Source organism: Sapajus apella, unplaced genomic scaffold, assembly GCF_009761245.1.
Source record: "Sapajus apella isolate SASKATOON/1434 unplaced genomic scaffold, GSC_monkey_1.0 scaffold113, whole genome shotgun sequence".
Taxonomy (NCBI): Eukaryota; Metazoa; Chordata; class Mammalia; order Primates; family Cebidae; genus Sapajus; species Sapajus apella.
In genome coordinates, this window is record NW_022437053.1 from 3,561,973 (window position 1) to 3,585,344 (window position 23,372).

General features: G+C 50.6%; 1 protein-coding gene across 3 annotated transcripts in view; it reads right to left on the reverse strand.

The window, feature by feature from the left end:
- Positions 1-14,170, reverse strand: part of ATP10A (ATPase phospholipid transporting 10A (putative)) — a 157,097-nt gene extending 142,927 nt beyond the window's left edge. For 2 of the 3 annotated variants that reach the window (XM_032259964.1, XM_032259962.1), the window contains exon 1: positions 13,369-14,157. In XM_032259964.1, coding sequence (XP_032115855.1) covers positions 13,369-13,805 — 437 coding nt within the window. In that variant the 5' untranslated portion in view covers positions 13,806-14,157. Of the gene's footprint in view, positions 1-13,368 lie in introns of all 3 variants that reach the window. The other variant, XR_004263261.1, reaches the window with a different exon arrangement.
- Between the last annotated feature and the right edge of the window lie 9,202 nt (positions 14,171-23,372).

Here is a 23,372-nt window from a genome sequence, read left to right on the forward strand (position 1 = left end):
TAACACAGGATACGAAACGGAAAGAAGAAAAAAAGACCAGAAACGGAGAAAGTTAACCGTGAAATCAAGGAGGAACGCAGCATGGCTGCAGGACTGAGCTTGATTCTGGCTCTCACCTCCCTGCGAGTGAGAACCTGAGGGTCCCTGCCAGAGAGGCCTCCTGGCCCCCAAAACATGCTCCCTGTGGATGCAAAAGACCATAGGCAGCAACCAGATTTCTATGGAGTGAATCAAACTTTCCGTCCTGCTTCAAAGCAATGATTTTCTTAAAAAAAAAAAAAAAAAAAAAAAAAGTGTACATGGAAAATATTACAATGCAAGTCACAATGAGAATGAAATGCCAGGAAAAGACACACATCTGATTTGACTGGAGTCTGCCACGGCAAAATGAATATATAAAATAATGACAATGACAACAGTGACACTGAAATGTTATCACCTAGGTTTCTACCAATTAATTATGAGGAACAAGATGTACATAATTAAATATAATTAAATATCATGCCAGTAGATAAAACTACCCTTTCTGCAAAAATAATTACATGCCACGTAACATTGAAACTGTTGTGGGAGGTCAACAATCGCAGCCCAGTGTGTATGTGAGACATTCTGGAAACCATCGCTTTGAGTTATGTTCAAAAGTGGTGTATTTGTTCAGAGGGAGACGGCATCAGGGGAGGGTGCCCGAAGAGACAGGGGCCTCCGCAGCTCCTCTCCGCTCACAGGGCTCTGGGTCTTGCTCTTCTCAGTCAGCAGAGTTCCTTGCATAGCAGGGAACTTTAGATCCGCTCAGGGACCTGCCTTGTTTCTGGTTCAGCATCAGCTTTGCCTCCTGTACAGGAGTCTAGGACTTTTCCAGTCTCCTACCCTAGACTCCACGGCACAGCACTGGGAGCCTGAAACTCCACCCCAGCACACAGCGAGTAACTGAAACAAAACTCATTTCCAACTTGGCCAAAAGCCACCAGAGAGGCCCTGGCTGTGTCTGGTACGGCCTCAGCCAGGCCCTGGAGGGAAAGGAAGGCCCAGAAAAAGGGATGTGGTCACACCCTGGGGCCAGCCACAGGCAACGCAAGTCCCCAGGAGCTGTCTTCCATGGCCAGTTTTGGAGAACTGGAACGGCAGGGCCCCAGCGCGCTCCTCCGTGGGTCCCCCGCTCCCTCCCCAGCCCTGCGGTGACTCACTGGGGCCCCGGCCGGCCGGGAGGGACCACGCCCATCGCCCCCGGACCTGCAGCCCGCATCTCCCCTCCACAGACAGCACCCAGGGGCCTTGAGGTCACATGCGAACCAAGGATGGAACGTGGAACCTACACTTACCTCTTCTGGACCTGACTTTTTCAACTGTCATTAGAAGTACACAAAAACAAACTGCAGGACACACAAGTAGTGAAATGTTGGAAACTCTACAAATGACTCAGTTCAAATGTGCGGTGACAGCTCCGGTTTCCTGCCGTTTCGTTAACCCCTCGTGTGCTGGATTCTTTTAGAAACAGTAGTTTCGGCGCCAAACATCACTGCTGTGGGGAAGCAAAGCAGACAAAGGCTGGGGAGGAGCGAGTGGGGATCTTGGGGATCTCGGAGCTCTCGAACTTGGGGAGGGAGCCTTGTCAAGTCTGGCCTCGCCCAAGCTGAGGTCCGTTCACACCCCAGGACAGTCCTAGAAAAGTCCTAGACGCCTATACGAGAGGCAAATCTGCGCTGAAACAGAAATAAGGGAGCTCTAAAGTTCCCTACTGTGTAACCGCCCACCGGCCTCCAAAGCGCCCACGGAGCACCCTTCCTCGAGGCCTTGCTGGAGCATCTGTTCCAAGGCTCTCCACTGCCCGCCTAGGTTGTTTCCTTTTGAAAACCAAGATTTATTTAAGGTTTTTTTAAAAAAACTGTTTAACTGTTGATAAGTGAAAATGAATCAAAGACATCATTCAATCGGCCAATGAACTGAACTCATTTTATGTTTTCGAAACAAACCTTCCTCCAGAGAGGTTATTTTCGAAGGCAGTTAGATTTGCAACACGCGCCGCATTGCCATTTAAACAAAGAATGCTTTCACTTTCCCACTTCTGCAGAGTGCTTCTTCTAGTCAGGAACATTGCTCAGAAGACATCTGAGCCAACGCAGGCTAACTCTGGATCCTCGGTGGCCCTTAAACTTAGCAATGGGGGTCGGATCTATTCCCCACGTTCTTTCCCAAAGCTGTCCATTTGCCCATGATACAAGTACACAGCTAAATGACACCTAAAATTATGTGTTTGGGCTTGGAGGTACAACTACTTCAGCGTCTTAACAATGTGAACAGGCCAGCTGCAGTCCCAGTGTTTTGGGAGGCTGAGGTGGGAAGATAGCTTGATGACAGGGGTTCGAGACCAGCCTGGGCAACCTTGTAAGGCCTCATCTCTAAAAACAAAACTATTTTAGCGTTTAAAAATGGGAGCAAGTATTTTGATCAAAAGATCTCAACAGCAATAATGACAGTAGTAGTAAAGGCAGTAATAACGGCGGCAACTAAGCTTTTCAGATTCTGACCTGCCTGCCTGGCCCTGCAGCACCGCCCCCCCGCGCATTGCTTCACATATTGCTCCCGGCACAGCAGAGGCTGCTGGCCTCTCTCTGTCCCCCGCTCCCAGGAAGTGCCTCCTCCCTGCAATTTAATGTTCTCCTCTCTCCAGGCTGATGCCGGCCTCCCTCTGTCCTCCTCCCTCCTACCGAATGCCATCCTCCCTCCAATTTAAATGAGAACACTGGGCTGAAGAGAAATGCATTCTGCCTGGCATCTAACTGCTGGCAAGGATCTAACCTGACTGAGGGTGCTGGGGCTCAGGGACCAATACCCCAAAGCATGGTGCTTTGACACGCTGACTTGAAGAGGCCTCAGGGCTCTCTAACCACCTCCCAAGCCCACCTCTCAATCCTGTCTCTCCCGAAGCACAAGATGAACTCCTCTGAAGTTCCCTTCTCTACCTAAAATCCAGGCACTCCGAAGAGGAAAACAAGTTTTGATTGAGTTTGTGTTATGGAAAGAGAGACTGAAGTCTGAACACACAGCTGGACAGGCTTTTGTCACAAACCACTGTCGCTCTGCAGGCCTGACAGACTGTGGCCCAGGCAGACAATTCCCCTGAAACTCATTTACTACCCCGCTAAAATCACCCCACTTCCTGTCTGCCTTTCCCCTATGAAGGAGGGTGTACAACCCTCTGTTCTCCACTGGGTATTGGGCAATCATTCCCCTGCAATTCTTCTGTGCTATGCATGTCAATAAGTGTACATGCCTTTTCTCCTATCCGTCTGCCTTTGGTCAGCTGATTTTGAGCAAACTTTCAGAGGGCAAAAGGGAAGTTTTCCTGTAGCCCCTACAAGGGCATTTTAATTGTCTCTAACGTAAAATGAGGACACAAATTCTTAATTGCCTAATAAAAATAGTACGGTAGGCAAAGTATTCCAAAATACAGTATCCCCAGTGGAAAAATAACCACAAGGTATGTGCAGGGCAAATTCATACAGACCGCACTCTGGGAAATGCAAAACAAGTAAACATAGAAAGTCAGGCTCAGAGTCTTCTAAAAAAGCAGAAATCAAAATAGCTCTTCATGTTTCCTGTAAGTCCTTTCAGTGTGCTAAATATAGCAAAGTGAGTCTTGCACAAGGGCGCACAGTGGGCCTCCCTGCTGCAGGCGTTCAGCACGAAGCTGGGGCACCATGTTGTGACAGGCAGGAGCCTAACAGTCACCCAGCCCCTTCCCCACCTTCCCAGAACGTGGGGAAGCCCTGTCTTGAAAGGCATCTTCCAAACATGCTTCTCAGTGAAGGCCTGACTGGCGTTTGGGAAAGGGTAGTCAATGGGGCAGGGCCTTCCTGGGCAGGTGAGGCCATTGTGTATCACCCAGCAGCCCCGGCCGTGAGCACCAGTGCCAGGGACACTGCCAGGCACTGTGATTGTTAAATGTCTACCAACATGTCGGGAAGAAGGTACTGCCCCCAGATGAGACCTCTGACCCTTCCCTTGCAGGAAGGATGGAACCTGAAAATTGACCATCACCACAATGAATGCCCATTAAATGACACCATGCAGGCCATGGTTTAGCTCCCGGGAACAGGCAGGTAGGGCTTCAAAGCCCACCGAAAGGCACAGAATAACTGCATTAAGAATAGCAACACCTGGTCGAATCCAACAACATCACTTGTGGTTCCAGCCAGCTATGACTGCACCGGTGCACACCTGTCCGGGCAGCAGGGTGAGACCCCGTCTCACAAAGAAAAAAGACTCAGAACATGACTGGCTCCTACTGACCAAAGAAATCAATTATCACTACAACAAACTGAACGCAGTCAATTATATTTAAATCCATGAATTCATAATTTTTTTTTTTGAAACTTTATATAGCCTGCAGGAGAAGTGGTTGATTCAAGAGCTGGGGCAGCCAAAATACATGAGCCTGGGGCATCCCATGTAGTCAGAGAGTAAGGGAGTCTAGAAAGAAGGGCTTGGGGCCTGGGAAGGATGGGAGAGCCAGCCTCAAAGAGCTTCCAAAGCCCTATCCATTAGTCTACAATGGCATCAATTATTAAGTATACAAACCATTGAGAAAGAAACACGGCTATTCTAAGAATTCTAGTTAGTAAGTAGGAAAGGAATGGGGGTAAAGAAAATCGCCATTAGACCACTCCACCATCATTGCTACAGATTTACGGAAATGGGAAGGATTACAAGAACATACCACCAGCAACTCTGCAACAACAAATTACGTAACTGCGATGAAATGGACAATTTCCTAGAAAGATGCAGCTATCACAACCTACTTCAGAACAAAGAGTAAATCTGAACAGACTCATAAGTAGTAAATGGATTGCTTTTGTAATCTTAAAAATTCTCCGCAAAGAAAAGCCCAGGCTCAGCTGGGCACAGTGGCTCACGCCTGTAATCCCAGCATTTTGGGAGGCTGAGGAGGGAAGATCACCTGAGGTTGGGAGTTTGAGACTAGCCTGGCCAACACGTTGAAATCCCTTCTGTACTAAAAATACGAAAATTAGCTGGGCATCGTGGTGGGCGCCTGAAATCCCTGCTACTCAGGAGGTTGAGACAGGAGAATTGCTTGAACCCAGGAGGCAGAGGTTGCAGTGAGCCGAGATTGCTCTACAGGACTCCAGCCTGGGCAACAAGAGTGAAACTGTCCAAAAAAAAAATTTAAAAAAATTAAAAAAAAAAAGAATAAAGAAAAGCCCAGACTCAGACTGAAGTTCTCTTCAATGTTGAATTCCTCCAAGCATTTAATGAAAAATTAATACCAAATCTTCCAAAAAGGAAAATAGGCCAGAGCAGTGGCTCATGCTTGTAATCCCAGAACTTTGGGAGGTCAAGGAGGGTGAATCACCTCAGGTCAGGAGCTCACGGCCAGCCTGACCAATATGGTGAAACCCCACCTCTACTAAAAAAAATACAAAAATTAGCCAGGCGTTGTGGCACGTGCCTATAATCCTGGCTACCTGGGAGGGTGAGGCAGGAGAATCACTTGAACCCAAGAGGCAGAGGTTGCAGTGAGCTGAGATCATGCCATTGCACTCCAGCCTGGGCAACAAGAGGGAAACTCCATCTCAAAAAAAAAAAAAAAAATAGCAGAAACACTCCCCAACTCATGCTATGAGACCAGTACAGTACTTTTCTGTATCAAAACCAGACAAAGACACATACACCACACCCCATCCCGAATATCATCCCGAATATCCCACATGAATTCAAATGCAAAATCCCCCAACACATTCTAGTAAACGGAATCTAGCAAAATATAACAACGGATTGTACACTATGACCAAGTAAGTTTTATCCCAGGCCTGCAAGATTGGTTTAACATGTGAAAATCAATCAATGAATATACGTCATACTGATTGAACTATGCCCAAAAGCCACATGGTCATTTCAATAGACATAGGAAAATACTTTGACAAAATCCAACATCCTTTCTTGATTAAAAAAACACTCAACAAAGTAGGAACAAAACGGAACTTTCTCAACCTGATAAAGAGCATCTATAAAACCCGACAGCTTGAAATTTCAGCATTGGTTAAAATACACACACACACACACACACACACACACACACAGCTAGCATCATACTTAATGGTAAAAGACAATGTTTTCCCCCTAAGATCAGAAACAAGAGAAAGATATCCGTTTTTGCCATTTCTATTCAACACTGTACTGGAGCTTCCAGCCAGGACAATCAGGCAAGAAAAAGAAATGTAAGGTATCAGGTTGAAAGGGATCAAGTAAAACTATCTCTGCTTACTGATGAATGATTCTACATGAAAAAGACTAAGGAAACCACAAAACAATTATTAGATATCTAATAAGTGCATTAGCCAGATGGCAGGACAAAAGACCAACATGCAAACTGATGACAAAAACTCCATAATGCACTCATGGAAAACTGTTTAGATCTAAATAAAGAATGTGAATTAGTGAATAGTTTTGTACTAATGTTATTTTCTCAGTTTTGAAAATTATAGTGCAGTTTGTGTTCAGATTAAAAGAAGGCAGGTCGGGGTATAATCTGTACTATTTTTGCAACTTTTCTGTTAAGCGTAAAATGATTTTAAAGTAAAAAGTTCAAGGATTTTAGAAAGTTAATTGGCTAGTGATATGGTTTGGCTCTCTGTCCCCACCCAAGTCTCATCTTGAATTGTAATAATCCCACATGTTAAGGGCAGGAATCATGGGGGCAGTTTCCTCCACGCTGTTCTCTAGATAACCAGTGAGCCTCATGAGAGCTGAAGGCTTTATAAGCATCTGGCATTTCCCCTGCTAGCACTCATTCCCTCTCCTGCCGCCCGGTGAAGAGGTGCCTTCTGTGAAGATGATTGTGAATTTCCTGAGGCCTTCCCAGCCACGCAGAACTGTGAGTCAATTAAACCTCTTTTCTTTATAAATCACCCGGTAACGGGTATTTCTTCCTAGCAGCCTGAGAATGGGCTAAAACATCAAGCACTTATTTCTCCTTTACTATATGGGCTGGACCCCTGGGAAACCAGGTAGTAGATGAGGGGAAGTGTGTCTCTTTATAACAGTATTTCCTGTCATAAATTAGGACACCACCGTTTTGCAACCTCTAACCAATCAATGGATACAGGCAATGATCATCAATGACTGTCAGCATCACAAAGAGACAAGTGAGCACACACATCTCCTAATGGAAGTGCAGAACCCCACCTAGCAATGTGGAGACCAAACCAACAGCAGAAGTTCCAACCTCAGGCTGAGGAAAGCCAAGCAAGCGTCTAGACTGGCCTACCAATTCCTACCAATTCACACCAATTACAACAGAAAAAAACATGGTACCCAAAACCACACAGAACTAATCCCCAGTATTCAGGCCCTGGAAAACGGCACAGGAAAAATAACCCAATTTCTTCTAAATAAATCACAAGGGAAAAAAAGAGAATAGAGTTTTCTAGGGGGAAATACGTAGATTAAAGGAGATGTGTAAGATTTATCAGCCACCTGCAATGAGTAGGCCTTATTTAGAATTGATTTAAAGGTACACATTGAAATGCAAACATCCCATTTATGAGACACGTAGAAATCTCAACATGGACTGGGTATTTAACAATTTTAGGCTTGTAATCCCAGCACTTTAGGAGGCCAAAGTAGGAAGGCCACTGGAGCCCATTGGAGATCAGCCTGGACCATGCAGTGAGACCTTATCCTTATGAAAACTTTTAAGAAAAATTAGCCAGGTGTGGTGATGTGCACCTGTGATCCCAGCTACCCAGGAGGCGGAGGCAGGAGGATGGCTTGAGGCCAAGGGGTGGAGGCTGCAGTGAGGCAGTGAGCTGTGATCACGCCCCTGTACGCCAGCCTGGACAACAGAGCAAGACTGTGTCTTAAAAAAATAATAATGAATTTTTCAGGTACGATAATGGTATTTGTAGTTCAGTGTTAAGAAGAGTCATGCTTTTCTACAGACAAACACTGATTTATTTACAGGTGAAACATCATGATGTCTGGAATTTGCACCAGCATGATGGGGGGTGGGGTGGAGGGGGGACACAGATGAAATAACCTTAGCCATGAGTTGCTAATTGCTGCCACGGGATGATGGCACACGGAGGTTTGTTACATGTGCGCACTGCTATGTATGTGAAACTTTCTAGAATACTTTTCTTTAATGAGGCCTGTTGCTCTTGGGGTGGGAATAGTAAGTAAGGTAATAACTGAACACGGGGTCAGAGCAGGGTGGATCTGGGCTCAAATCACGGAACTGCCATCCCCTAACGGCATGACCTTAAGCTATTGAGCCTTGAAGCCTCACTTTCCTTGTCTGTAGAATGGGGATGTGGAAATGATAGGAATGTCTGGAGGATAAAATAGAATTGTGCATATAGGACGTTTGGCTCCTATTAACAAGCAAAAAAGAACTACCTCGAGAACAAGCCTGTCTTCGGATGACATCAAGGTTTTGGGCAAAGAAACGTTCTTTTTCCACTGCAACTTGACCTCACGAGCCCAGTAATACATTACATGTAACAGGTACTGAAAAATTATTTCCAACAAACATGTGAATGGCGATGTGGAAATAATATTCTGCAAGTGTCCGGTGCTCTGACCCGCCTGCAGGGATGCCAGTCTGCTGAGGAAGGAGTGCCATGGTCCCTGCGTGTTCCTAACTCCTGGGTCATGTCCTGGTGGCTCTGCTTTTGCAAACCTTTTACCCAAGTGACAGAGATGTTGTGCTTCCCAGGGGAGGGTGTATTGACTGCTGGCCTCTTGCTGCATTAAGAGGGAGGGAAGGAGGGAATGTGACCCAAGAGCCAAGGGCACCGCAGAGGAAGAGACAAGGCTGGCCGGGAAAGGAAGGCCAAGAGGCACAGAGGAGGAGTGGGAGAGGGGAGACGGGAGCAACAGAGGCTGGCAGGAAGGAAAACACAAGGAGGACTTTGCTGAGTGAGAACATCACCTTCTCAACTGCTCAGCTCTTCTGAAACAACAAAGCCCGAAGTGCAGAGGACATGGCTTGGATAAATAACCCTGGTGGGCTGGGAAAATGCAGCGGAAATCAAAGCAAGGGGAAGAGACCAAAAGTAGGACAATTCCAAAACAGGCAGAGAGCACCTCCTGACTACCTGTTTTCCCTAAAGATGACGGAAAGACACTGAGACCCCGCCCTCAAACAAGCGCAGAGCCCAGAAGATTCAGGGAAAAGTCGCCTCGGGTTATTTCCTGCTGCATCCCTGCTGGTTGCATCATCCTGGAGACAGATGCTGAAAGGTGTCGGTGAGACTACATTCGGGTCCTCACAAAGGACAAAGAAGCAAAAGGGAGAAAATCAAGAAAATGGTACAATAGACCGAGCGCGGTGGCTCACGCCTGTAATCCCAGCACTTTGGGAGGCCGAGGCGGGTGGATCACGAGGTCAAGAGATCGAGACCATCCTGGTCAACATGGTGAAACCCCGTCTCTACTAAAAATACAAAACATTAGCTGGGCATGGCGGCGCGTGCCTGTAATCCCAGCTACTCAGGAGGCTGAGGCAGGAGAATTGCCTGAACCCAGGAGGCGGAGGTTGCGGTGAGCCGAGATCGCGCCATTGCACTCCAGCCTGGGTAACAAGAGCAAAAAAAAACTCTGTCTCAAAAAAAAAAAAAAAAAAAAAAAAAAAAAAAAAGAAAAGAAAATGGTACAATAGCCCAGGCGGGCTCTGAGGGAGAGATGGGGTTGTTGGCCCAGGTCCTCCTGCAGCAGCACCATTGCAAGGGGCACTCCATCTCCAGGAGCAGGGCGCCAGGGCTGCAGATTTAAAGCTCCCCGCTCCCCGCTGCTGTGGAAGCGGTGGTTCAGAGTGCTTTCTGCAAGGCACAATGTCTTCCTCTGATAGAGGATCTCTGCTTCCTGCCTGCAGAAGCGCCCGCCGCCCTCCCAGCCTGGACTGAGTCCCCATGCCCCTTCCTTTCTCCTCCTCCAGCCCTGCCCCCTCAGTCCTCGGCTCCCAGTGATGCCCACCCTATTCCAGCTGGACACTCAGTGTTGGAGACCAAGTCAGCTAAAGGGAAGTCCAAGCCCCACACGAAAGCCAGAGGCCACATCGCCCTAGACTCCCACCAGGTTCACTGAGAGGTGGTCTCAAGCGCAGGCAGCCCCTTTCTTCCCATCCAGGCCTGTGGGAAAATGGCTTTTCTAAAAGGCCTTAGCCAGCACCGAGGTCCATATGATCAGAGGGGCTTCCCACACCCTCTCCTCCCACTGGCCCACAGCCTAGTGACGAGGGGTGGCTGGGCCCTCCCCACAACAGGCACCACAGGCAGGACCTAACACCCCAGAATCACCCAGTGCTGCCCCAACCTGCTGAGTGTGGCTCAAGAGGGTTTTCCTAAATAGCGTGTGAGATCCACGAGGAGAAAGTGGGTTCAGGAGGAGGACATGGAGGACTGCTTCTCAAACACCCTCGCCTAGAAAGCTGCATTTCCAACAGGCTCCACACAGGATTCTCACAGAAAGGGGCCAAAGGACCGTGTCACTGAGAAACAGAACATAATAACATAAACGATGGCACAGCACGGGCTGCACATTGACATGAAGGGAACGTCCAGGAAGTCACTTCTGGGACGGCGGCAGGGGGTGAGACTTCCAGCTAAAGTCTGCTGGGGCCCTGCGTGAACAACGCGTGGCTTGCCTGCACCGACACCCCCATGCACAGCCGCCAGAGCAGCAACACTTGGAGGAGGCGCCCCACAAAACAGACGTGGGCAGTTCACAGTCCTGCTTCTGATCTTCCCTGCAGTCAACCTAAGGCACGGCACAGACCTCGGCCTGACACGGAAGCCATTTCCTGGGCACCTCTGTGCCGTCTGGGTGCCAGGTCCAGACAGCCTGGGCTTCACGTCCATGCTTCACCCCAGCGTACCCTAGAACCTATTCTCCATCTCTGTGCCAAGACCCTGTCAACCTCCCACTGCGGCACTCGCCCTCCGCCCCACCTTGCCTGGCAACATTTTCCTGGTCCTCGAACCACAGTCCTAGACTCTTGCCCTTCACTGGGAGGCCTCTCCTGACATGAAGCCTGCATCCCGGAGCTCAGAGCCCCACCCAGGAATTCACCTGGTGGACACGCCCTGTGATGCCATCTGTCCCTACAGTCAACTGTGGGTGAAGCCAGCCTCCTTCTTCTACCCCCAGGGCCTGGCGCCACCTCTTTCAGCCTTTCTGGGACTGGAGGAATTTGACCTGCCTTCCCCAGGAACAATGAACAGAAGTCGGGCAGTGGGCCCACTGTCCTCAAGGCAGCTGGGAAGTGAAGGCAAAGTGCTGCCAGTTTCTTCCGTAGGGAAGAAGACAGGGTCTGAGGGAGGGCTAAGACACAGAGTCACGGGCAGAGTGGAAGGGGAGGGGAACAGCCGGGTGTGGTCTAAGAGGAAGCTGAGGTTTCAAAGCCCCATTAAGCCTTACAAGGTAACAGAGACAAGACAATAGCTTTTAGATCCCAGCCTCAGTTTCCTCATCTGCGAGATGGGTGTGATGGTCACTCTAAAGATCAAATGACATCATGAGTTCAAAGCACTTTGACAACTGAAAATAAACTTTTTCTTCTGAGGCGTAAGTATTTCTGAAAAGGAAGATATGGGAGTTACAGGCTCAGTAAAAACAGGAAGTGGTATCTGTGCAGAGGTGTAAAACTGTCGTGCCCCACCAGGGCGACGTGCTGGAGCCCCCACTCGGGGGACGCGGAGGGCACCGGTAGGAGTGCCGCTCGACACTGCTCAGACTTCTGCCGAACAAGGGCCGGCAAATCCCACAGCCCTGTTCGTTGACAGCCACCTTGCTGACTGGCCAACAGGCAACGCTCAGGAGCAGGCAGAGCGGTGTTTCTCAAAGTGTGGGCCGTCATAGGAGAGTCTTCTGCACGCTCACCTAATACTCACATTCCTGGGCTCAATCCCAGACCTGCTGGGTGAGACACTTTGGAGAACTGTTATTTTAACCAGCACCTCCAGTGACTCTTACAAAAGTTTCAACAGCACGAGCACAGAAGTAGTCAGAAAGCTGTGGCATCAGAAGACCTGGGCCAAATCCCAGTACCACAACCTTGCTGCCGTGTGACACTGGTGAGGTTTACCTAGCCTCTCCGAACCCGTTTACTGTTTCATAAAGTACGAAGCACAATCACCGCAGCGTTGCTGGGAGGTGAAAGGTACTCAACTACAAAGGAAAGCATCCAAGGCTTCATCAAAGTGGAGAGTGATGCAACTGTGACCCTCCTCTTTTAGGGGATCAATCGGCCACCAACAGGGCATAGGGCTTCCTAGGGTCTCCCATGCATGATGGAAGCCAGACAACGCTAACATTCTATTCTCCTATTCAGAAGCCCATCTCAGTCCCCATAGCAGAGGTCAAGCAGGGTGAAGCAGGAGGGAAAGCTGGGCTGAGCTTTGGAGTAAAGCTAAGACCACCCAGCTTTCTCCAGGACAGGACCTTGAGGTCCTCCAGGCTGCTGGACACAGCTCCAAGATGGACCTACCAAGGGGCTCTCTTGGGGTGGAGAGCATAAAGCAAGAAAAGGCCGCAGCTTCTGGACAGGCCCGTCCGAGGTTCTATAGCTCCAGGAGGGAAAAAGTGCAGGAGAGGCCCATCGCAAGGTCACCCGCGGCACTGCCCATGGCAGGGCTTGCAAACGCCCCGCGGACTCTTTCCCCCAGGAAACGGGTTAAGATGAAGAAAGTTAGGCAGGCAGCTACGGGGCGGTGCCCGGCTCCCGGCTCACAGCGGAGGAGGGTCACTGCCGTCTTTTCCCCTGCCCTGGTACCTCAGCTGTGCCAGGCACCTCCGGGCTTGCTGGCAGTTTCACTCTGCTGCTGTCATGAGCTCAGCTGTTATCAGACTGAGCTTTGCAGTCGTGTGCCGGCTGCTCCTGGGACAAGGGCCCTGGCCAGGGACTGAGGCGGGGACTTTAGGCCACACGGGGCCACGCTGGATGTCTCTGCCTTTCACTTCAGGCGCAGCCGGCTGGGGATGAGGATGCTCAGCAGCCGTCGGTTTCCAGCCCTGGGATCACCCTGGCCCCGACACGGAGTGACAGGGGATCCCCACGCGTCCCTGCAGCCAGGGCTCCCCGGGGCGCAGAGGGGCCTTTGCGGCGCAGCGGCTTTGGTCGGCAGCGGGTCCCACCCAGCCAGGCCTCCACCCTGAGCGGAGCTGCCCTCCAAGCACCCAGCCCCCGCCCATCACCGCGCCCAACGCCAAGTTCCCGGGGTACCCGGGCCCCCATCACCGCGCCCAACGCCAACTTCCTGGGGCGCCCTGTCCCCCATCACCGCGCCCAGCGGCAAGTTCCCGGGGCGCCCGGCCCTGCGTCCCGCCCCGCCCCCCAGCCGCCCGCCTCACCTGCTGAAGACCAGGCAGCCCAGGTGGTTGATGTCGTGGTCGGAGCGGTGGCGGCTGTAGTCCTCCCACAGGTCCTTGAAGGCCGTGACCGCCAGGATGAAGAGCACGGGCGCCAGCGCCAGGCCGGGCTGGAAGGCGTTCACCGCCGGCACGAAGTTGAGCAGCGCGATGAAGACGAAGTACACGTTGGCCAGGCGGTGGAACTGCTCGAACAGGTTCTTGGGCAGGAAGGACAGCAGCGTGTACTTGGTGGTCTTGAGCCGGTTGTCCGCCAGGTGCTGGGCGCACCCGCGCCGCCGCTGCCGCTCGCCCTGGGCCGCGCCCGCCGCGGGGTCCTCGTCGCCCGGGGGCGGCAGCAGGTTGGAGCGCACCGTGCGCGTCCCGCCCTCCCGCCGCCTCCGTCTCCGCCGCCGCCGTCCCGCAGGCTCGCGCTCCATGGCCGCGTGTCTCCGCGCCGGCTCCTCGGCTCACGCCCGCCCGCGCCAGCCTCCTAGGTGATCATCACTCGGCCGGGCGCGGCGGGGCGGGCTCGCTGCCTGCGGGGCGCACGGAGACCGCGGTCAGCAGCGCCCAGCCCCGCCCCGAGCGCCTGGCCCGTCCGCCCCGCCGCCCGAGTCCCAGAGCGCACGGAGCCCCGGCCCGCCCCGCACCCCGACTCGGACTTGCCGGGGAGCGGGAAAAGAAAAGGGCCGGAGCCGGAAACTTTAGAGAGGTTTAGTTTCGTTTCCCAGAAGCATCAGTTCGCTCCCAGAACAGGGCAAACGCGCGCTGCCTCCGGGAGGAGGGAGAGAGAAACCGCGGAGCGCGAGAAGAGTCGCCGCCGTTCCCCCGACAGCAGCCCGCGCGCCAGGCCAGGGTGGCGAGACGGCCTCGGGGGACCCCGGCCGGGACCCCACTCCGGGGAGCAACGAGAACCAACACCCAGGGGAGCCGTGGCACCCAGGGCTCCCGTTTTTACGTCTTTACGGAGGACTATTGCTCCCGAGGAGCCCCGGGAAGGGCCACTCGGGGTGCCTGAGACCTTCCCCCGCCCCCACTGCCAGGCCCCCACCACCTTCAGATTCCGTTCTCGGGGGAACTAGACTCTTTCATTTCGTCGATCATCATCACTGCCTTTCCTTCCTCTCCGAAATAAAGTATTTTTCCTTTTTCTGTTCTTTTTTCATGGAAAGGAGAAATATCTCGCTTTAGCAAAGACAGGCTGTGGTTTGCAGGTATTAACTAGAGTCTCTGTTTCCCTCCCTGAGAAACCATGCGGACCAAGCGCCCCTGTGTCTTGTAGCTCTGAGGTGGCTGTCGTGGCCAGGCTGCGGCGGTGGGGGAAGGGGGAGGCGAAGATGGCTGTGGGAGGAGAGGGAGGGTGTCCCCGAAGTGTGGGCGCAGGACTCCCCTCCACATCATGGGACATCCGAGAGGGGGTGGGAGAATAAGCTTGATGTAGAAAAAGGAGATGGCAGTCCCCACATCTGCAGTGAGACCCCACAGATGTCCCACAGCTGTGACTGTTCGCTTCCCTCTTGAGAAGTACAGAGATGAGAAGCACTTATTTGTTGCCCAGAAGCCCGTGGCTGGAGGGGCTGGCCGTGGCCCGGGCTCTTCCAGGGGGTGCTGCTAGCAAGCCTCTGCCCTGAGTGGACTCAAATCGCTGACCTCTTCCCCAGGACCTGGTTGGGGAGGCCCTGTCCTCCTGCACCCTGGCTTACCCGGGTCCAGCTATGACGTTCCCACAGCTCTACCCAGCTTTGCCACCATCCACACTGTTCCCCAGAATCCAGGGTTAGAAGGTAGAGTGGTGACAGGGATGAAGAAAATAACCCCTTCCCCCAGTCACAGGGGTGCACTTGTGAGCTGTAGAGGCGCAGATCAGGGAAAGGTGTGGCTGAAGTCTACATCGTCCAGGAAGGGAGTCAGGTCTCAGTCAACCAGCAGCAACCGCACGTGAGGGCCCACAGCACCCTGTCTCCCATCCTCACACCCCATGGCTCTGCGTTTCCCAGTGACCCCTGAGGCCTCCTGTCTTCAGGGGCATCCTGGTGGACCCTTGCCCCAGAGCCCACAGGTTTCCGGCCTCCCAGACTCCTAGCTTCAGTCAGTCCACACTGCTGCCAAGTAATTTCCGCCTCATTCTATTTCCTTACCATGGAGCTTCCAGAGCCCCTTTGCTTACAAATGCTGATTCCTCAGGTAGCGGTCCCTTGAGGCCTTGAGGGAAACTGGCACCAACTTGCTGATTTTCTTCAGCCCCTCCCTGCTTCAGGCCCAGCCCCAAGGTGAGAGTCTCCTTATCCTTCTCAGAACAGGCCTTGCTCATCCTGTTCACATTCCGCTCTAAGGTTCCGAGATTCTGTGAGTCACACTGCTCAAGTCTAGAATCTTTTCCCACCTGCTCTTCCCCAGTCCAAAGTCGGGATTTCCAGGAGCGCCTAGCTCAGCTCTGCTCCAGAAAGGTCTCCACACTGTGTGAGTCGGGGAACTTGAGAGGGGTTTTGAGCTCAGGTGTCTTCTGCCAGCTATACTCTAAGACCCTGGCCCACCGGGGCGAGGACAAGGCTCTGGTGTGGTCAGGTGGACTTTGGGCTGGTCATCTGCACCGTGGGGCGGTAACAGGGGCCCGCCACAGGCCCTGTGACCCACCACAACTGTCCTTGCTGAGCAAACACTTGCTCATCACCTGCTGTGTGCCCAGCAATGTTCCAGGCACAGGGGATTCCTTCATGGAGAGGGATGGAGGACAAGACATTGTCACGGAGTTGCAGCAACTCAGCGAGAAGCCAGGAGACCCCGCAGAGGGCTCCGGGAAGGAGAGAGTGCCTTGAGAAAGAGGGGTACTGGAGCTGAAGCCTGAGTGGGCCAAGATGAGGTGCAAGAAGCTTCCAGACAGAGGGGGTGGCTCTGTCAAAAGGCCCCAAAGGAGGAGAAATGGCAATGTGTTTAAGAAGCAGGTGGGGCCTCTGCCTCACGCTCATTCCAAAACCTTCAACCCCATGGCTTCTGCTTTAGGCGATGGGGATACCTGGGGAACCCAGCAAGTTTCTGCTCCCCGGAACACCAGGTCCTCATGTGGGAACCCCAACAAAGAGGGCTCAGAAAATGAAGGGACACCTGAAACTGGGGCTGAGAGGGGTGGGCTCCTGCTCCTGTCGATAGGGTGGTCTGAGGAGGCCTCCCAGCAACACTGAGCAGAGGCCTAAGGACACAAGACATGCAGGTGTCTAGGGAAGAAACGCCAAGTGCAGGGGGCTCCAGGGATTTCAGGCCCAGCAAGGAGGCCGGGATGGCTGGCGCTGAGTGGGAGACTGGAGACGTGGCCCAGAGGGGGGTCATGTGGGGCCCTGTGGGGCCTGGTGTGGAGTTTGGCTTTGGAGTGAGAGGGAAAGCCTTGGCGGAGTTTGAGCAGAGGCATCAGATAGTGGTCGGACTGAGGTTTCCAGGAATCACCCCTGCTGCAATGTTAATAGAATGTAAAGGGCCGGGGCAGAAGGAGGGAGTCGGCATGGCAAATGGCCACTGCAGTGGTCCTGCACAGGCACTGTGGCTCAGGCGGGGTGGCTGCTGGACATGGCCTCCTGAGAGCATGCGGGACATGCTGCTGGACAGGTTGTGGGTTGTGCAAGAAAGGAGGTGAGGGTGGCCAGCAGCTGAAGCCCGAGTTCCATCTACTGAGTTGGGAAGACAGAGAGGCAGACCTGGAGGTGCTTCCCAGCTGCGGGGGCGGAAGTGGTGCAGGAATCTGACATCAGGATGAAGCTTGCCTGGAGATGTCAGTCTGAGGTCAAGAGCAGGTCTGGGTGCAGGAGAGGGTGGCCGTGAGGAGTGGCAGAGTGACCAGTGTTTGGGGCTTCAGCAGCCTTTGCAAGGGACAAGTCTCTGGTTTGCTCCAAGTACCACAGGAAGCCATGAGCTGCCCCAAGCAGAGACACATGAGATAAGACGGTCTTATATTCTCTTTTAATAGATGTAAGATGGATTCTGAGCAGAGTCGGACAGGAGAGATGTCAATTAAGAGGTGGCTTAGACCTGGCGATGGACAGACACTCATGGACGAATGAGAAGTACACCTCCCAGGTAGAGCTAATGTGACTGGCCAGCAGGCTGGATGCTCCAGGGAGGAAAAGAGACGAGCAGCTTTCAGGAGAAAAGGCAAAGTTCAGCATAAGCCATGTGAAGTGTGAGATGCCTAGTGGGCAGCGGCGTGTTGAAGTCCAGACGTGACAGCAAAGGCCAGCACTAGGGACGGGGCTGTGGGGGATGCTCGGAGGCGCCCAGGTTTAGAGCTGTGTGAAGAGGTTGCACCTAGATTCACAAGATGTGCACAGGGCAAGGGTGGAATGCAGAGGAGAGACCCTGGGTGTTACTTCCCAACTAAGAAGTGTAGAGAATTGAATGACACGATCATCAAGATCGATTCCAGTTTTCAGGTACCAAGAATCAGCACCTATAACGGTAGGTACTGATTCTTGGTACCTGAAAATGTCACAGTTGGTGAAATAAATAATTAGGGAATAAGAATCACAGTCTAAAACATTTTAACCCTCACAGTCTAAAACATTTTAACCCGACGGTATTAATATTCATTCTAGTGATTGCCCTTACAAATAGGCCTACCAGATTCTGACGTTTTTACATTTTTAAATATTTTTAAAAATATTTAATAAAAAATAAAATATTTAATGTTTAAAAATATTTAATAAAAACTAAATATTTTTAATTTTTTGGTTGGGCATGGTGGTTCATCCCTGTAATCCCAGCACTTTAGGAGGCCGAGGTAGGCGGGATCACTTGAGGTCAGGAGTTCAAGATTAGCCTGGCCAACATAGTGAAACCTCATCTCTACTAAAAATACAAAAATTAGCCAGGCCTGGTGATTCACACCTGTAATTCCAGCTACTTGGGATGCTGAGCAAGGAGAATTGCTTGAACTCATGAGGTGGAGGTTGCAGTGAGCCGAGACTGTGCCACTGCACTGCAGCCTGGGCAAAGAGCAAGACTCTGTCTCGAAAATAAATAATTTTTATTTTTTGTTTTTAAAGAGGGACAGAGTTTCCGTGTGTTGCCCTGGGTGGCCTCAAACAATCCTCCCTCCTGGGTCCAGACAGGTTCTGAAATTTCTAATATGGAAAACTAGGCACAGACACTTTCTATTAATTAATTAACATGGCCTCAGCATCATCCAAAAAGGCCCAAAGTATAGAGCTGTGAAATTTTAGATAAAAGTAATTGACTGGTGCTTAAGATAAATTGATGATTCCGTAGTCCTAGAAATACAGAGTTCTAGAGACAAGCGAAGGTTTACATTTTGCTAACCTTTTTCTGGTCTCACATCCCATCTTTTCTAAGGAGCGAATACTCTGAAATACCTGCTGAGATCGTTTGTTCTGCCTTTCTCCAAACTGGATTCCCTTAAAAAGACAGCTATTTTTCAAAAGGATAAAAAAGTATAGTTGTGCTGGGCAACTGGAAAAACTACCTTCGGAGAACAGAATGATATCTCAGAAGATATTGAGGGGATCGGGAAGGTGTGAAACTGACGAGCGGATTGGTGGGTAAGTCTAACACGTAAGAAAACAGATTACAGTAGGCAAGGCCGCGTGAGGTTTTCAAGCAGATTTCTTGAGAAGGCTCAAAATCAGAGAGCAGGCCATCGTAGGATGAGGGGCAGTTGGGAAAAAGCAGGGCTGCCACATTGCTGCACCTAGGACGCCATTCCAGGCCCCACGCTGCTGGGTTCAAGTAGTTGCTCTTAAGACCGCTGCTCCTGAGAGTTACCCGGGGAGCTTCTAATGCCCATGCAATGCCCATGCCTTGCTCTAGCCTCAGTACACACGGGGACTTACCTCATACCAGCTTGGCTGGGAGACCCCACCCAGGCGGCGCTGAAGGAATTGAGAGGCAGACACCCAGATAGAAGAGCAAAGTCGGTCTATGCAGGGCAGGGGCAGCAGCCTTCCGGGGCTGACAGCATTCCAGGCTGGAGGCGCGGAGGAGATGACGATCCACGTAGTCTCTCTGAACAGGTGAGTCGTATTAACAAACAGGTGTTCTGTGTTTTCTCATAACGCAAAAATATACCAAGGAGGCAGCTGTTACCCACTTACCACTGATTACAAACAGGCTTAAAGGTGTTCTCCACGAGGGAGCCACGGGGGCAGGGGCAGATGTCTCAGAGAAGTGTTTTAACTGGTGTATGGTATTTCTACATTGTTCTGCCACTTTGCAATGCCCCAAATGGCTTTCCACTTGGGGAGGGGGTCGGCTAGGTTTTCATTGCCATCGTTTTCCTAGCAAAAAATATATTCTGTCATACACTCAGCATTCATCAATATTCATAAACTTGATATTTCTCAACGGGGACCAGACCCCAGCACCCAGGTTTTTTAAAAGCTTCTTGGGTGATTCCAAGATGCAGCGGGTTTAGGAGCCTCTGGTCTATATCTGCAGTGATAAGCATGAATCTATATAACAGGCAAGAGTCACTGGATCGTTTTAGAGCAATTGGTGGCTGTGGCTATAAAAGCGTGGTGGGAGAGATTCTCCAGGTGGATGCCTTCTGTGTTGAACCGGAGTGGTGTTCACAGGAAAAACTGCATAGAACTAAGTATACATACACACACGGTACAGGGTGAAATCTACGTACATTGATTATTTTATTAATTTTAATTATTAACTACTATTTAATTACATATTTATATTTTAAATAAATTTTGATATAAAATACATTATTTGACTATAATTATTTGAATATATCAACATTTAGTACATTATAAATATTTGAAAAATCATTTAAATTATTTTGATTTATTAATTTTATTAACGTAAATTTTCTCATTGTAATATATTTGTGTATTCACATGCTTTATAACTAGCATATATCTAACATATAATGTTTGTATTCCAAATGATGCATCTTAAACGTGGGCCGCGCACACACAGGAAGAAACAGTGTCAATTCCACTGTCAAAATATAATCATGAGAGAGAGAAATCTACTCTGTCAATTAAAGATATTATTTCTGGTGGCTTTCATGCAGGAACGCACACTGGGGACAGAAATAAGAATGTGACATTTCTGTATGTGTGGAAATTTAGTCTGTGACAAGGCGTGGAGTGTGAAATCAACACAATGAACAAAGTGCTGTGTAGTATACAGCACTGGAAATATGGGCAATTTGGGGGAAAAGTCAAATCCTTATTTCACATCCTAAACTAAAATAATGTGGGGGGGGGTTATTATTTAACATTTTAACAAGGGAAAATACCAGAGAAATACGTGTTATGTTTATGTTAGGGGGAAGATCTTTCTGAAGAAGGACAAAACCCAGAAGCTACAAGCAGCAAAATGAACACATAAAAACTTCGTATTTCTGTGGCATGAAAGCCCAATATATTATCATATTAAAGGTAAACAACATTTTAAAATTCTTTTTACTTTTCTTTTTTTTTGAGGCAGGATCTTGCTCTGTTGCCCAGGACGGGGTGCAGTGGTGTGATCTCAGCTCACCGCAGCCTCAACTTCCTGGGTTCAATGGATCCTCCCAACTCAGCCTTTTGAGTGGCTGGGATTACAGAGCCACACCATCATGCCTGGCTGATTTTTTAGGTTTTTTTTTTCCTTTAGTACAGATGGGGTCTCACTATATTGCCTAAGCTGATCTTGAATTCCTGGGCTCAAACAATCCTCTCACCTCGGTCTCCCACAGTGTCAGGATTGCAGGTCATAACATTTTAATAGAGAAAATGTAAGTCCATACTATGTGTCCATTAAAAAGTTTTTAAAAATAATTGGCACATAACTGTACATGTTTACGGGGTACAGAAAAATGAGGTAGAATTGGATGTGCCGGCAAAGAAAGATGTCCACACATTACTCAGTGAAGAAAGGAAGCTGGAAAAGGGTAAGTGTCGCTGTGCGTTGGACCCCATCTGTGTGACGTGAACAAGGCGTATAGAACCATACACTCCCGCATCGTTCGCTAAGGCTGCCGTACAAAGCACCACCAGCTAGATGGCATGAACGGAAACGAGTTGTCTCACGGGGCCGGAGTCCAAAAGTCTGAAATCCGGGCGCCAGCAGAGCTGGCTTTCCTGAGGGCCCGGAGGGAGAACCTGTTCTCCATCTCTCCCTGGCTCCTGCTGTTTGCTGGTCATCGTTGGCATTTCTTGCCTTGCAGAGACTTCACTGCAATCGCTGCCTTCATGGTCACATGACGTTCTCCGTGTGCGCGTGCGTGTGTGTGTCCCAGTTCCCCCTTTTCGTAAGGACACACTGGATTAAGGTCCACACTGCCCCAGCATGACCCCATTGTAACTCAGTGAATTATATCTGCAACAGTGCTATTTCCAAATACAGTCACATTCTGAGATACTTGGGGTTGGGATTTCAACATATACATTTGAGCAGGACACAGCTGAATCCACAGTAATCCCTAAGAAGCAAGACCGATTAAGGGATTTGTTGAGTAAATATTGCTATGACCAGTGCAGGAGGATAGTAAGACCAGAAAGAAAAAAAGGACATTCAATCTTATCTTATAGATGAAGCAAATCGTATCTGGACAAATAATTTATTATTAGATGTTAAGATAGATGGAGACAGAGAAAGAGAGCAACCGTGAGGGAGAGCAGCGTGCGATTATAGTTTACCGAAGAAGGAATTAAGACAGGAAAGTGACTGCTGCTGAGAAGACAGAAGATCCGCTCTCCCAAGAAGGCCTGAGTCCCTTACCATTGTTCTAAAGCTCAACGCGTTCATGAAAATAACTATTTCACAAAGAGACTACGATGCTGCACCCACTGTGTACCGTGCTCCACCACAAGGACGCACAGTGGCTGCCACGTCGGGTGTGGTCTGCGGACCACCGTGCACTGCTCGGTAGAAGACAGTCCCGGGAAAGGGAGCGTGGAAGCAGTGTGTTCGCTTCCTGTTCTGGTAGGTTCCTTGCCTTGCTGCAGACAAGCACACGCAGTGGCGGGTATGCTGCTTCAGTCGCCCTCGGCAGGGCTACGTCCCCGCCCTCTGGAGCCATGTTGAGCAGAGGAGACACAGGTGTTATGACACAACGGCACCCTCCCAGCCACGTTCAAGTGTCAAGTCCGGAATTCTCCCTTCACACCCTGTTGGCCCTCTAGGTGTCAAGGAGCCCACCTCCGGTTTAGAAGGACACAGATGCGTTCTGGGCCGTTGCCCGGGAAGGGATGCCTAGCAGGACAGCTCTGAGAAGGCTCTGCATCACATCTAAACACACGAAAGGAATTCTCTGTCGGAAAATTCAGGACGGCGGCTGTGGAGAGCAAGCCAAGGCAAAGGGCAGGACGCGGAGCAGCCTGTGAAGCTCCAGCCAACTGCAGCCCATCTGCAGGCACGGCCTGCTTCCACGACTGTCAAGAGCCATACCCAGGAGCCACACAGGGCGAGGCGAGGCAGGCTTCCTCTGCCAGCTGTGGTCTCCGCAACAGCCCACAGGCCAGAGGCCTCGTCCAGGCCACCTCCGCCAGTCCCCCGCCATGGGGTGGCCTTGGGTGGACTCACTCTCCCTCCCACTGCGCTCCCATCTCTGCTGTAATTCACCACTTCAGCCCTTCCTATTTGGTTTCCAAGAGCATGTTTTGGAAGTAAAAACGAAGCAACATGAAAACATGCTCTTGCTCATTTTATGCCTCCTACATCTGCTGCCTCCCAAATGACCAGTAGAAAGCTCCAGTCACCAAGACTGACATCTCCAAACCCTACCTCCTTTCACTTGTAAACACCAAGTATCCCTGTGCGATTCCAGTGCCATGACAGATACCTCTGCAGGGCTCTGGAAGGAGAGAACCATTCATGCTGCCCGGACAGGTAGTGGAGAAAGGCTTCCAACAGGAGGCCATCCTTGAACCGTGTCTTCAAAAGGGGGCGGGAGCTTGCCACACAGAGGCAAGAAGGAGGCTCAGCAGAGAGTGGGGGAAGCAAAGAGTAAAATCACCAAGGATTTTTGCAAGTTTCAGTACGTCTGGAATTTAGGTGTGGTG